Here is a 15,086-nt window from a genome sequence, read left to right as displayed (position 1 = left end):
CCCATCCGCGCTTCCCACGGGGCTCGCCCCACGGAGGTGACCTTCGGTGTCTGCCAACGTGGGCCAGGACCCGGCCTCCAGTGGCCACCATCTGCCCCATTCACCGCCCTGCCTCAGTTGCTCTGCTAGATCGAAGGCCACCGCTGTCCCTCAAAGGCACCTCCCCGGGGATGTCTCGTTTTCCTCGGCAGGGCAGGCCCGGTGTCCCGGTTGGAGCTGGAGGCTCCCGTCCCGGGTGTGGCCGGCTGAGCTCCACTCCCAGCGCCCTGACACGCGAGCAGGGGAGCAGCCCCTTGCACCTGGGAGGGCCGGGTGGCCATTGGCTGCCGCGGGAGCAGGGGCTGGGCCGGGGGTGCAGCCTGCAGCGCTTTGCCCAAAAGCTGGGGCCCCGGCTTAGCGGTGGAGGGGCTCTGGGGGCACGGAGGAGAGAGGCAGGAGCCGGAAGGAGGCAGGGACCAGCCCCCACCCCCCGCAGCAGCTTCTCCGGGACTCTCTCCAGCCTCCCTCTCCGCTGCTCGGGGAGCCTCGGGAGGTTCCTCCCCAATGCGCGGCGGGGAAGGAGCGCGGCGATCTCGCTGAGGGGCCGGAGCCGAGCGCTCGCCGGGTCCCAGCCCGACTTCCAGGGGCGCGAGAGGCGGGATTTGCGGAGTATGCTGGCGGGCAGCAGGTAACCCCGCGCCGCTCCCTGGGGGAGCCCGGCCGGGCCCCGCGCGCACCGGGGGCCGGGCAGGGGCAGCAGCTGCAGGGCTGCGATGGGAACCAGGTGGCTGGGGGGCCCCGGGGAATGCCAAGGCCTCTCTGTGCAGCCGGGCTGGTCTCTCGTGCGCCTCTGGAACAGCCCCAGCAGGAGCCTGCCCAGCCCCGGAGCGCTGGACACACGGGTCCCTCCTCACCGGCGCTGGGACCTTTCCAGGGGAAACCCCTGGTCTGGTCAGTTTCATCCGCGGCGGCTGCCCCTTAGCTCCAACTCCAGCTCCCCTCCCACGCGCTGCTCCTGCTGCCCATTCCCCCGCCCCCGCGCTCGGTGAGCTCTTTGGATGCACCCAGCAGAAGGGTGGTCTTGGGTGCGAACAGAGTCCCCCCGACAAGGCCTCCCGGGCAGGAGACCAGTTCCGAGAGGAGATCGGGGGAGGTGCCCTGAGTGGGGGGCTTAGCCAGTGTGCACCCGGTGCTGAGGTCCCGTCCTGTGGGGCTCCCTGTATAAAGCTTGTCCCGGGGTATGTCAGGGGAACTGCTTACCTGGGACTGGTGAGGGACAGGGGCCAAAAGATGGGGATGGGGAGACAGGAAGGGGCAATGCATCCTGGAACCGCTGAGCTGACTCTCCACTCTGGAGCTGGCAGGCTTTGGGGACAGGTTACAGAGCTCTTTGGAGCATCTCTCTCTGGGTTTGCTTTGACTTTCATTGGGGCCCCAGTACATGCGAGGCGAGAGGGATGTCAGCCAGGCAACCGTTAACAAACAGCTACAGGGAGCAAAGGGGAGAAGTAAGATCGGAAGGGATCCCAGCCAAGTATTCCCACTCCTAGCGGTGCACACTACTGCACGCTCACACTGCTGTGCGTGCTTGCACAATCACACACTTGCATTGCAACCACAACCATCCACTCATCTGCTGAGGGTCAGAACAGCACACGCACACACTGTCGCATGCTCACGGCTGCACATGTATGCAGCCTGATTGGAGACAGCTGGGAATTGCTGCTGGGAAGCAGGAAGGCCTGAGGTTGGCAGGCCGGAGCGGGGCTGTTAGCTCGCTGCCTTGGTGTGAGTGTGTGCAGTGACACCTCTGCCAGGGGAACCTGCCCTGCCCATTCCCCTCTCCCCGGCGCTGGGGCATCCGTGTCCTGCTGAAATTTGGCTTCTCTCCTTCCCAGGGGGACAGAGTTATGCCATGCTGGAGAGGTGGCCCCTCCTCATTGGGTCTGGAATCAGGGATACTGGCTTTGCTGATTAAAAGCTCCAACAGGGGAACTGTGCCTCTACCCCTGCCACCTGTCCTTTGCCCCTCACTTTCTCTGCCCTCTTCTCCTGCATTCCTTGCCCTCCTTCCTGCCCCCAGGTCCTGTTGGTGTCAATGGGAATACTGGGGAGACAGATCCCAGGGCTGTAAGTGAGTCTGGACTCTCTCCTGTTTGGAATCATTGGGATTGTCTCAGCTCAGTGAGGAGGGGGCATTTCATCTCCTGCCCTGGCTGTGCTGGGCAGGGTTAGTAGGTGCCCCAGAAGCTCTTACTTCCATGTGTCTCTAGTTTGATCTGCTCTACTAGTCACTAGACCCTGCTTGGATCTGCTTGTTCTGTGGTGGCAAAGTCATGGGGGGAAGCGTTTGCTTGGTGTCGCCCTAGGAGCAGAAGGGGCGTGGGGCTCCTGTGCAGCTGAAGCGAGTGAGAGGTGGAAGGTGATGGCTAGTATGTGTGGGCCCTCAGCCCTGGCAGTGCCTCTGTCCCCATTGGAAAGCTGGACTCTGCGCTGCTGAGGGTGCAGTGAGCCTCCTTAGCTGTCTCAGGGCTGCACTGCTCCAGCTACATGTTAGCAAGAGACCCGCTCGCATTGCTTGAGAGCCCGTGATTCCTCAAGCTTCTGCCAGTGCAGATTTGTGGAGAAGTTCCCATTACTCCTGGCCTGCAGCACTGACAGCCCTTCTGCCCCAGCCATGGACCGTGGGGTAGGATCTGGTGTTCATCAGCTGTGGGGGCGAGAGGAGCGGTGCCCCTCATGGTTAATGCATGTGAGCCTGTGCCAGCTGCAGAGTTTTGATGGGCCTGGATTCCAGGCACGTGTTCAGCCCGTGTTGGAAGGGAGCCCCTAGTAGATCTGCCTGAGAGGAGTTTCCCCTCCTCTTTGGCTGGCTCTGCCAATACCTGTCCTCCCTGTTCTGGATGGCACCATGTGCGCAGCACTCCAGGCTACTCCCCAAACCACTGCAACGTGCAATACGCAGCCCAGGTACGTTTGACTCATTCCCTGGCCCTGCCAAGGCGTCTCCAGAACAGCCCAAGCTGCTCCAGAGGGAAGGATCCCAGAGCCCAGGGCTGGGATGCAGAGAACAACCTCCCCTCTGCCCCCTCGAGCAGATCCCTGCATGACATGGCTGAGGCTCGGGGGGTGGGGGGGAGTGTTGGGTAAAGCTTGCACCGCCGCTGGCTGCTCTGCGGAGAGGCAGCACAGTCCCATGGGTAGAACACCGGGCAGTGGGAGACCTGGGTTCCATTCCCAGCACTGCCATTGACTCGCTGTGTGTCCTTCCCCTCTGTACAATGGAGCTAACAACGCCGCTGACCCTCCCCTTGAGAGTAGCAGTGGAAAAGTGCAGTGTGAGGCCCAAGTATCAGCCAGGCTGCCGGTCAGGCCGTTCGCCAGCTCTGAACTCAAGACGAATGAGAGAAACTACGTGCAGGGGAGTTTCCTCCCCAGATGGGCTGGGCTCTTGCTGCCTTCTGCGGGCCCGTCCTCAGGCTGAACTCCCACCCGTTTCACCAACCGTGGGCAGGGCCAACCCCAGGTACCAGCTTGCCAAGCAGATGCTTGCGGCGGCCACTCCAGAGAGGGGTGGCACGTCCAGCAATACGGCAGACAGTCCCTCACTCCCACTCCGAGCGAAGGACCTCCCACCGAATTATCGCCGCAGATCGTGATCGCGGCTTTTTTTTTTTTTGCGCTGCTTGGGGTGGCAAAAACCCTGGAGCCGGCCCTGACCGTGGGACAATTTAAACTGGGGAAGCTTTGGATGTGGCTTTCAATCTGTCTGAGTTAAATCTGGCTCACATCAGTTAATAATGGGCTAAGCCAATGGGAGTGTGTCCACATGGGGCTGCACTGGTTTATCTAAATCAGTGCAACATCCCACATTAGTCAAACCAGTACAACACTGTGTGCAGAGCAAGCCTCAGTATCCCCTTTATGGGCATTAGTGGATGCCTGAAGCCCAAGGTGGGGGTAGGGGAGAGGATTGGTTCATGCTGGGGGGGGCGGTTTAACTTGCAGCTACTCTCTGCCTTTAATGACGGTTACTGCAGCCTCTCTCTATTCTCTGTCTTGGGGTGAAGTGCTGGGGGAAATGGGAGCTCTTACAAACTGCCACCAAAGTTCCAGGTGTCCTCCTTTCTCACCCCTCTGTAAGTTTCCCCCAGTCCGTGTGCTGCTGCCAATCCCTCTGCTCTGTTGCGGAGTCAGTTGGGTACGGGCTGTGACACAGAAGAGCTTAAACAGAGAGAAATAAGTGAAAGGGCCATAAAAACAAGCCAGTTCTGGGGTAGTCGAGCTCTTTCCTATGTTTCCATAGGGGTATGGGGAATGTTATACCAGACTGGGCCCAACAGCCTGTTGTGTCTGGTGTCTGACTGCAGGAGGGATGGAGGGTCCAGACCATTACCTGCTCTTCTCTAGAGGCCAATGGGAGATGGTGCTTTTGTAAGAAAAGAAATTGTCCCTCCCACACCCAGGCCCATGCATAAGTGCACAGCATTATCCTGGGATATAGATTTCTTCACTCGCCTACTCCAGCTGGTGATCACTCTATTTCCTGAAGCATCAGGATCAGTGGCCCTTGGGGTAGTCTTTGTCCCAGCTGGTGTCACTGCAGATGCTATTCTTATTCAGATAAATGTCTAACCCTTGGTGGAATCTTCCTAAGCTACTTTCCTCTGTAATATCCTGCATCAGCAAGTTCCACAGATTAACAGTGTATTTATTAGCAGTTAAATTTGTTGCCCTTCAGCTTGAGTGAATTAATGCACACTGGAGGGAATTATTTGGATGAATCACACCTGTTGCTGGGTTCTAAATGAACTGTGATAGCTCAGGGAAAAACCAAGTACGTCACTGTGGAGAGCCCTGAGACCTCTATCAGAAAAAGCAAACCGAATGGTAAGGTGCATAAGGAGTGGGCTAGGTGACAATAGTGAATAATAATAATGCTGCAAGGACTAGGATGCCTCCATGTAAATGAGTACTAATGCATCAGCTGGAATGGGTTTTCAGTTCTGGTAACCTCAGAAAGGATCCAGCAATGGGGAGAGGCTGCCCACTGAGAGGTGACATGACGGGGACACTGTAGTTCAGAGAACAGGGACGCTCTCCCCTGGTGTTTCGCAGCCTTCTGAGCCGGTGACCGCATACCTGAAGTAAAAACTGTTGGTGATCCCCTTCCATCACTTACTCTTCCTTCTGTAGCCAGTGTATCAAAGGTAGCAACGCTGAGCTGCCTCGGTGTGTGCGTGTGGTCAGAGGCTGCCAGAGAAAACTTGACCATGAAGGGTCAGGATGTGCCAGGCATGGGGGAGCTTCAGACTGTAATTAAATTGGCAGCGCTGTGTGACACCCCTGCCCCCCAGGGGGTCATGACCCATGGGTTGAAAAACACTGCTCTAGACGTATGCAAAATAGTGACTGGTTTAGAGATGGCAGATGGAGTATACCTGCCTCCTGGCACAAGAACATGGGGCCGGCCAATAGAAACTGAACGCCAGCTCGTTTAGAACTGACCAAAGGAAACACTTTTCAACCCACTGAACCTGGAGAACTTGCTGCCATGAGGGGTCGTTGAGGCCCAGAACTCAGCACAATTCAAACCCAGAATAGATCTTTATAAAATAAGAGCATCCACGGTTACTCAGAGAGCTTAAAAATACCTGCTTCAGGCCCTGAACCAACCACCTGGGGTTAGGTAGGCGTGTCCCTTGGGGGAGGTGTTCCATAAGTGTCCACTAGGGGGTTTCTTGCATCTGGCCACTGATCAGAGACAGGCCGCTGGTCTAATGTGACACCCCCTGCTGTGGGGTGAGGTGCCTGGGAGGGTCCGGTGGGTTTTATCCATGAAACTCAGCTGTGTCTTTGCCCCCTCCCCCCACCCCATTGGTTTTCCTGTTCCCTGGCTGGCATCAGCTCCTCCCTCTTGTTATGTCTTGCAGGCTCCCATGATGAGAGGGTGGATCCTGCTTCTCGCTGTGCTCCTAGCTCCGGCACCAGTTACGGCACAAAAAAGAAACCAAGGTTGGTGCTGCCTGAGCTCTCCAAGGGGCAGTATGTGAGGCAAGGGCTGCGGGCTGGACCCACTCATGGCACCATCGCTGGGTTTGCTGGAAACACCCCGTGGTCCCAGAAAAGCTGGGGGAGGGAAGATGAGGGCGTTTGGCCCACATAGCTGGGTGGGTGAATTCAGGCTGGTCCCGGCTCCTTCCCTCAAACCAGCCTGTGCCCTGTAGTCGGATACCTGGTGTCTCCTCCCAGCACAGACTCGCTGGCAGTTCTGAGCTGTGACCATGCTGAATTGTACAGGGACTGGAGGGTGGGGTGTATGTGGGGGAGGGGATGGGTCACAGACTTTGTTGAATGTTTCATGGTTCCCCAAGTCCCCACATGCCTGAAACGAGGACTGCTAGGATTGCCAATCCTCGATCTCTCAGAGGCTATTGAAGCAATCCGGGAGATTTTAGACCACTAAAAAACTGGCGGCACAGCGGGGCTAAGGCAGACTCCCTGCCTGCCATGGCTCTGTGCGGCTCTCGGAGTGAACGGCATGTCCAGCTCATAGGCACAGGGGCATCTAGGGGCTCTCTGCACGCTGCCCCCAACCCAAACGCTGACTCTGCAGCTCCCATTAGCCGGGAAACACGGCCAATGGGAGCTGCAGAGCCGGCGCTTGGGGTGGAACAGCGCAGGGAGTCGCCTGGCTGCCCCTGAGCCTAGGAGCTGGACATGCTGTCCGCTTCCTGGGAGCCGCCCAAGGTAAGCACCACCCGGACAGAGCCTGCACCCCGCACCCCCTCCTGCATGCATCCCAACCCCCTGCCCCAGCCCTGAACCCTCTCCCGCACCCAAACTCCCTCCCAGAGCCCACACCCCCTCCTGCACTCCAACCCTCTGCCCCAGGCTCAGCCCAGAGCCCCCTCCCACACACCGAATCCCTCAGACCAACCCCCAGCCCAGAGCCTGCACCCCCTCCTGCACTCCAACCCCCTACCCCAGCCTAGTGAGGGTGGGGGAGAGTGAGCAACAGGGGGTGGGGGAGTGAGTGGGGGCAGGGCCTCAGAGAAGGGGCCGGTCAGTGGTGGGGCCCCGGGGAAGCGGCGGTGCAGGGGCAGGACAAGGGTGTTTGGGTTTGTGTGATTATTAGACTGTTGTCAACCCTCAGGACTGCGAGTGGGGGAGTGCGGCATCTCCCCTGCTGACTTGCTGCTGCCCCTGTGCTCCTGGGATGGACCAGAGGGCTCCCTGCAAGCTTGTTCTGCTCCAGGGTGTAGACTGCGCTTCCCTGAGGCTCAGCCTGGGAGTTGCTGTCTCTCCCTTCCCCCACAGGCTTGATGATTGCCCCCTCCCCTGGGCTGGGGCATGAAGGAGCCCAGGGATTTTATCCTGAGGGAGGCTGGGAGTTGCCCTGTGCTGACGCTCAGAGGAGGCTTGTGGCCAGGGACGCTGGAACAATGTGTACAGTGGAGGTGCTGAGAGCCATTGAACCAAACTGTAAACCCTGCATAGGATGGAAGCCACTTCAAGCCAGGGGGTGCGGCAGCTCCCCTACTTCCAACACCTATGCTTGTGGCATGAGGGGAGGAGGAGGAAGGATCCATGGGCCAGGGTGATGGAGCTGCCTCTCTCAGCCTATGTAGGACCTGCAGCCGCAGCCGCCTCCTGGCAGGGACTTATCCCTGAAGGGATGTGGGATGTCGGGGGGCTGGAGTGATTCCCAGGGGAGGGGCAGCTGCTGCCTCACTGGTGAGTCCCTGGCCCCTTTGCAAGGCCTGTGGTTGGCAGGGAGGAACGTGGTACTAGTCTGAGAAAATCCATCGTGTTCTCTGCTACGGGGGCTCCTGGTCAGTGGGCCCTGGGGGAGCTGTCAGCCCACAAGCCCTGGCTGCTGGCAGTGCTCATCCCCTGCGTATTCATGGGATATTCCCGCCCCTGCCTGGGTGGCCCTATCTGCTCCACATCCGCTCAGCCCTGGAACTCCTTGTATTAGAGGAACAGGCTGTCATGGCCTCTGGCACTGAACCTATCTCCTTGCTGGAGAATGTGGCCCTGAGGTCTGGGCTTCCTTGCCCTGACTCATGGACTCTGGCTGTCTTGGATCTCTCTGTGGGAGGAGTGTGGGCTCCTGAGGTAAGAGGCTGGAAGGGCTAAGCCAGCGGAGGGAGCCTCCATGGCAGGGCTAGGACAGTTCCCTCTGGCCCTTGCATGCTGGAGAAAAGGGAGTTAGCCCTGAGCTGCTGATGGTTGCTTTGCAGGGACGTGCATCAATGTCTATGCGGCAGACATCGTGTTCCTGGTGGATGGCTCCTCCAGTATCGGGAGGACCAACTTCCGCATGATCCGAGCCTTCATGGAGGACCTGGTCAGGCCCTTTGTCCATGTGGTCGGTGAGAGCGCGGTGCGATTCGGGGCAGTGCAGTACAGCGACGACCCCAAGTGAGTCCTGATGGTCCTGTCCCCCCATGCCAGGCACACGGGGTGCGGGAGGCTCCTGCAGCCCTGTCCCCGGTGCAGCCACCTCTCTGTGCTCCTGGGGGTGGCTCTCAGGGTTCCAGTCTCCAAGGGAGCTTGGGGTGCTCGGCGTGGCCCCAGAGCTATCTGCTGGGGAGGGAGTGCTGCGGGTGCCTGACACCTGCTACTGACCGAGGAGGCCCAGCCTCTGCTCACGGCCGCTGTTCTCAGCGCCCCATGGTAGCCAGTGAATCTCCTTAATTGTCCCAGGCTGGGCAGGAGTAGGGTGAGAATAAAATATCTAATTACCCCTATAGCCCCTGCAGCCCCTAGCGCACTTTCTATGGAGCCCCATTACAGAGAACCCCCTGACCACCTCTGTAGTGTCATTGCCTTGCTTTCGTGGAGCTGCACCTTAGGGATCCATGGGAAATGACCCACCCCCTATAGAAACCCTGTGGGTGCCCTAAGGAAGCATGTGGGCCATGCGGTTACTGTGTAGGGATCTTGCTCAGGCTGGAAGCTGGCTATGTGGTGGTTTCCCCCCATCCCCCTGGGATTGCATTTGTCCCCAGGCTCGAGTTCACGTTCTCCCAGCATCCCAACGGGACGGAGGTGAAGAGGGCCATCCAGCAGCTGAGCTACAAAGGCGGGAACACACGCACGGGCGCCGGTCTCCGGTACATCGCTGACAACTTCTTTGGGCCCACTCAGGTCCGGGCCGGGGTCCCAAAGGTACCTCTAGAGAGACCCTGCTTATGCCACGGCCAGGGAATGTGAGAGCAAAACGCTGGCCTGTCAGCTCTCCTCCAATGGGGCCAGAGCGTGCTGATGGCTAGGACGGTCACTCGGCTCCCTCCATACTGGAGGGGGAGCAGAGCTGGGTGCTTGGCAGGAGCGGGTGGGTCGCTACATCCCCTTTCCTTCGAACCCCTGGGTAACATCTGTCCAGTTCCAACTCTTTCTCTGTAACAGGGGAGACCGTGGGGAGGCAACACACCCCAGCCCAGTGGGACTGTCTGACTTCTGCTCCTCTTCTTCCCACCATGGGCCCCTTCAAACTCAGCATCTGGGGGTCCCTGTCTCACATCTGCTATGCTTTGGCTGAGCCAGCTGGGGGCACTAGCCTTGGGGCCCCTCCCACCTGAGGTGGGCCCCACGGCTAGTGTTGAGTCTGGTGGCCAGCCCCCTCCTGACACGCCATTGCCCCTTCCTGGCAGGTCTGCATCCTCATCACAGATGGCAAGTCTCAAGATGACACCGAGCAGCCCTCTGTGAAGCTGAAGGCTCAGGGCACTAAGGTCTTTTCTGTGGGTAAGTGACTCCAGTGCCTGACAAGAGCCCAGGGGTCTCTTCGCCTTCACCAGGCTGCTCAGGACTCCCACCCACCGCTGGCCATGGTGTCCCTTTGGTCCAGGGGAGCTCTAGGAGGAAGGCAGAGCCGGGCATCCATCCTCTGATCTTGGCCAGTGCAGTTGCTGGATGAGAGTGGAAGCACCTGGCCGGGCTTGGAATGAGCCTGATCCTCTAGCATGAGTGGGGAGAAATGGATGGTACAGGGGTGTGAGGCTAGGGAGCTCTGACTTGCAGTGCCCTGTAACATCTTGCAGTGGCCAGCAAGGGGAGGTGGGAGAGGCCGAGGGGACGGGCCAAGGGCCCTGGGAACCCAGCACACCTATAATGTGCTGCAGCTAGCCATGAACGTCTGAGGCTGTAGCAGCCGGCTAGGGTGAGTAAGAATGGGGGGTGCCACTGTGCCAACCGGTGGGCGGAGGGGGACATGGCTCAGGTAGGGTTACCATACGTCCGGTTTTTCCCAGACATGTCCGGTTTTTCGGCAATCAAACCCCCGTCTGGGGGGAATTGCCAAAAAGCCGAACATGTCCGGGAAAAATACGGACGGGCACTTCCTCTCCTGCGGCTGCTCTGATCCTCCCCTGACTCTTCAGCTTCAATTTAAGAGCCAAGCTGCCCGAGCCAGTGCTACCGCTTGGCTCTTAAACAGAGCCGAAGAGTCAGGGGAGGAGCAGAGCAGCTGGAGCCCGGGACGGGAAGTGCCTGGCCGGTGGCTCGGGGTCCGGAGGCACAGGGGCTGCCTGAAGCCGGTAGCGCTGGCTCGTGCAGCTTGGCTCTTAAACAGAGCCGAAGAGTCAGGGGAGGAGCACAGCAGCTGGAGCTGGGGAAGAGAAGTGCCCGGCTGGGGGCGCAGGGTCCGGAGGCATAGGGGCTGCCCGAAGCCCGAGCGCTACCGGCTTCATGGTTTGCTGGGCAGCCACCAGACCCTGCGCCCCGGGCCGGGCACTTCCCCTCCCAGGCTCCAGCTGCTCTGCTCCTCCCCTGACTCTTCAGCTCTGTTTAAGAGCCAAGCTGCCCGAGCCAGCGCTACCGGCTTCGGGCAGCCCCTATGCCTCCGGACCCTGTGCCCCCGGCTGGGTGCTTCCCCTCCTGGGCTCCAGCTGCGCTGGGGAAGCGCCGGCCGAGGGCGCAGGGTCTGGAGGCTGCCCGGCAAACCGTGAAGCCGGTAGCGCTTGGGCAGCCCTTTTCGCGTGGCTGGGAGGGAGGAGGGGGAGTTAGGGTGGGGACTTTGGGGAATGGGCGGAGTTGGGCAGGGAAGGGGCGGAGTTGGGGTGGGGGAGGGGGAGGGGAAGGGGCGGGGCTAGGGCCCTGTGGAGTGTCCTCTTTTTTTTTTTATTATTTTTTAAATATGGTAACCCTAGCTCAGGGCATAGCTGGGGATTATTCCTAGGAGAGAGACCCCGGTGCCCACTCACCAGCTCTCCACCCCCTACAGGGATCAGGAGTGCAGACCGCGCGGAGCTCATGCGTGTGGCCTCCACTCCCACAGAGGACTACTTCTTCTACGTCAATGACTTTAAGATCCTGGGCACCCTGCTGCCGTTGGTGTCTCAGAGGGTGTGTGCCAGCACTGGAGGGGTCCTGCAGACGGGTAAGGGGCGTGTTGCAGCTAGCGCTCTCGGCCTCCCGCTGCGATGGCTCAGCCCTGAATCATAGAATCATAGAATATCAGAGTTGGAAGGGACCTCAAGAGGTCATCTAGTCCAACCCCCTGCTCAAAGCAGGACCAATTCCCAGCTAAATCATCCCAGCCAGGGCTTTGTCAAGCCGGGCCTTAAAAACCTCCAAGGAAGGAGACTCCACCACCTCCCTAGGTAACGCATTCCAGTGTTTCACCACCCTCCTAGTGAAATAGTTTTTCCTGATATCCAACCTGGACCTCCCCCACTGCAACTTGAGACCATTGCTCCTTGTTCTGTCATCTGCCACCACTGAGAACAGCTGAGCTCCATCCTCTTTGGAACCCCCCTTCAGGTAGTTGAAGGCTGCTATCAAATCCCCCCTCATTCGTCTCTTCTGGAGACTAAACAATCCCAGTTCTCTCAGCCTCTCCTCATAAGTCATGTGCTCCAGACCCCTAATCATTTTTGTTGCCCTCCGCTGGACTCTTTCCAATTTTTCCACATCCTTCTTGTAGTGTGGGGCCCAAAACTGGACACAGTATTCCAGATGAGGCCTCACCAATGTCGAATAAAGGGGAACGATCACGTTCCTCGATCTGCTGGCAATGCCCCTACTTATACAGCCCAAAATGCCGTTAGCCTTCTTGGCAACAAGAGCACACTGTTGACTCATATCCAGCTTCTCGTCCACTGTGACCCCTAGGTCCTTTTCAGCAGAACTGCTACCTAGCCATTCGGTACCTAGTCTGTAGCAGTGCATGGGATTCTTCCGTCCTAAGTGCAGGACTTTGCACTTGTCCTTGTTGAACCTCATCAGGTTTTTTTCTGCCCAATCCTCTAATTTGTCTAGGTCCCTCTGTATCCGATCCCTACCCTCTAGTGTATCTACCACGCCTCCTAGTTTAGTGTCATCTGCAAACTTGCTGAGAGTGCAGTCCACACCATCCTCCAGATCATTAATAAAGATATTAAACAAAACCGGCCCCAGGACCGACCCTTGGGGCACTCCACTTGAAACCGGCTGCCAACTAGACATGGAGCCATTGATCACTACCCGTTGAGCCCGACGATCTAGCCAGCTTTCTATCCACCTTACAGTCCATTCATCCAGCCCATACTTCTTTAACTTGGTGGCAAGAATACTGTGGGAGACCATATCAAAAGCTTTGCTAAAGTCAAGAAATAACACATCCACTGCTTTCCCCTCATCCACAGAGCCAGTTATCTCATCATAGAAGGCAATTAGGTTAGTCAGGCACGACTTCCCCTTTGTGAATCCATGCTGACTGTTCCTGATCACTTTCCTCTCCTCTAAATGTTTCATAATTGATTCCTTGAGGACCTGCTCCATGATTTTTCCAGGGACTGAGGTGAGGCTGACTGGCCTGTAGTTCCCCGGATCCTCCTTCTTCCCTTTTTTAAAGATGGGCACTACATTAGCCTTTTTCCAGTCATCAGGGACCTCCCCCGATCGCCATGAGTTTTCAAAAATAATGGCTAATGGCTCTGCAATCTCACCCGCCAACTCTTTTAGCACCCTCGGATGCAGCGCATCCGGCCCCATGGATTTGTGCACGTCCAGTTTTTCTAAATAGTCCCGAACCACTTCTTTCTCCACAGAGGGTTGGTCACCTTCTCCCCATGCTGTACTGCCCAGTGCAGCAATCTGGGAGCTGACCTTGTGCGTGAAGACAGAGGCAAAAAAATCATTGAGTACATTAGCTTTTTCCACATCCTCTGTCACTAGGTTGCCTCCCTCATTCAGTAAGGGGCCCACACTTTCCTTGATTTTCTTCTTGTTGCTAACATACCTGAAGAAACCCTTCTTGTTACTCTTAACATCTCTTGCTAACTGCAACTCCAAGTGTGATTTGGCCTTCCTGATTTCACTCCTGCACGCCTGAGCAATATTTTTATACTCCTCCCTGGTCATTTGTCCAATCTTCCACTTCTTATAAGCCTCTTTTTTGCATTTAAGATCAGCAAGGATTTCACTGTTTAGCCAAGCTGGTCGCCTGCCATATTTACTATTCTTTCTACACATCGGGATGGTTTGTTCCTGCAACCTCAATAAGGATTCTTTAAAATACAGCCAGCTCTCCTGGACCCCTTTGCCCTTCATGTTATTCTCCCAGGGGATCCTGCCCATCTGTTCCCTGAGGGAGTCAAAGTCTGCTTTTCTGAAGTCCAGGGTCCGTATTCTGCTGCTCTCCTTTCTTCCTTGTGTCAGGATCCTGAACTCGACCATCTCATGGTCACTGCCTCCCAGGTTCCCATCCACTTTTGCTTCCCCTACTAGTTCTTCCCTGTTTGTGAGCAGCAGGTCAAGAAAAGCTTTGCCCCTAGTTGGTTCCTCCAGCACTTGCACCAGGAAATTGTCCCCTACACTTTCCAAAAATTTCCTGGATTGCCTGTGCACCGCTGTATTGCTCTCCCAGCAGATATCAGGGTGATTAAAGTCTCCCATGAGAACCAGGGCCTGCGATCTAGCAATTTCTGCTAGTTGCCAGAAGAAAGCCTCGTCCACCTCATCCCCCTGGTCTGGTGGTCTATAGCAGACTCCAACCACAACATCACCCTTGTTGCTCCCACTTCTCAACTTTATCCAGAGACTCTCAGGTTTTTCTGCAGTATCATACCGGAGCTCTGAGCAGTCATACTCCTCTCTTACATACAACGCAACTCCCCCACCTTTTCTGCCCTGCCTGTCCTTCCTGAACAGTTTATATCCATCCATGACAGTACTCCAGTCATGTGAGTTGTCCCACCAAGTCTCTGTTATTCCAATCACATCATAGTTCCCTGACTGTGCCAGGACTTCCAGTTCTCCCTGCTTGTTTCCCAGGCTTCTTGCATTTGTGTATAGGCACTTAAGATAAATCAATGATCGTCCCTCTTTCTCAGCATGAGACAGGAGTCCTCCCCTCTTGCGCTCTCCTGCTTGTGCTTCCTCCCAGGATCCCATTTCCCCACTTACCTCAGGGCTTTGGTCTCCTTCCCCCGGTGAACCTAGTTTAAAGCCCTCCTCACTAGGTTAGCCAGCCTGCTGGCGAAGATGCTCTTCCCTCTCTTCGTTAGGTGGAGCCCGTCTCTGCCTAGCACTCCTTCTTCTTGGAACACCATCCCATGGTCGAAGAATCCAAAGCCTTCTCTCCGACACCACCTGCGTAGCCATTCGTTGACTTCCACGATTCGACGGTCTCTACCCCGGCCTTTTCCTTGCACAGGGAGGATGGACGAGAACACCACTTGTGCCTCAAACTCCTTTATCCTTCTTCCCAGAGCCACGTAGTCTGCAGTGATCCGCTCAAGGTCATTCTTGGCAGTATCATTGGTGCCCACGTGGAGAAGCAGGAAGGGGTAGCGATCCGAGGGCTTGATGAGTCTCGGCAGTCTCTCCGTCACATCGTGTATCCTAGCTCCTGGCAAGCAGCAGACCTCTCGGTTTTCCCGGTCAGGGCGGCAGATAGATGACTCAGTCCCCCTGAGGAGGGAGTCCCCGACCACCACCACCCTCCTCCTCCTCTTGGGAGTGGTGGTCGTGGAACCCCCATCCCTAGGACAGTGCATCTTTTGCCTTCCAATCAGTGGAGTCTCCTTCTGCTCCCTTCCCTCAGATGGGCCATCTAGTCCACTCTCCGCATTAGCACCTGTAGAGAGAACATGGAAACGATTCCTCACCTGTAT

At 57.3% G+C, this 15,086-nt stretch overlaps 1 protein-coding gene across 1 annotated transcript in view; it reads left to right on the top strand.

Moving 5' to 3' along the window:
• Positions 1-410: 410 nt before the first annotated feature.
• The window catches only part of COL7A1 (collagen type VII alpha 1 chain), a 93,857-nt gene continuing 79,181 nt past the window's right edge, over positions 411-15,086 (top strand). The window contains exons 1-6 of the mRNA XM_034775625.1: positions 411-667; positions 5,913-5,994; positions 8,226-8,406; positions 8,997-9,156; positions 9,642-9,735; positions 11,213-11,368. Coding sequence (XP_034631516.1) covers positions 5,919-5,994; positions 8,226-8,406; positions 8,997-9,156; positions 9,642-9,735; positions 11,213-11,368 — 667 coding nt within the window. The 5' untranslated portion in view covers positions 411-667; positions 5,913-5,918. The remainder of the gene's footprint in view (positions 668-5,912; positions 5,995-8,225; positions 8,407-8,996; positions 9,157-9,641; positions 9,736-11,212; positions 11,369-15,086) is intronic.

Source organism: Trachemys scripta, chromosome 7, assembly GCF_013100865.1.
Source record: "Trachemys scripta elegans isolate TJP31775 chromosome 7, CAS_Tse_1.0, whole genome shotgun sequence".
In the NCBI taxonomy this organism is placed as follows: Eukaryota; Metazoa; Chordata; order Testudines; family Emydidae; genus Trachemys; species Trachemys scripta.
Note: the sequence above shows the minus strand (reverse complement) of the source record. Positions and strands in the feature narration are given on the sequence as shown.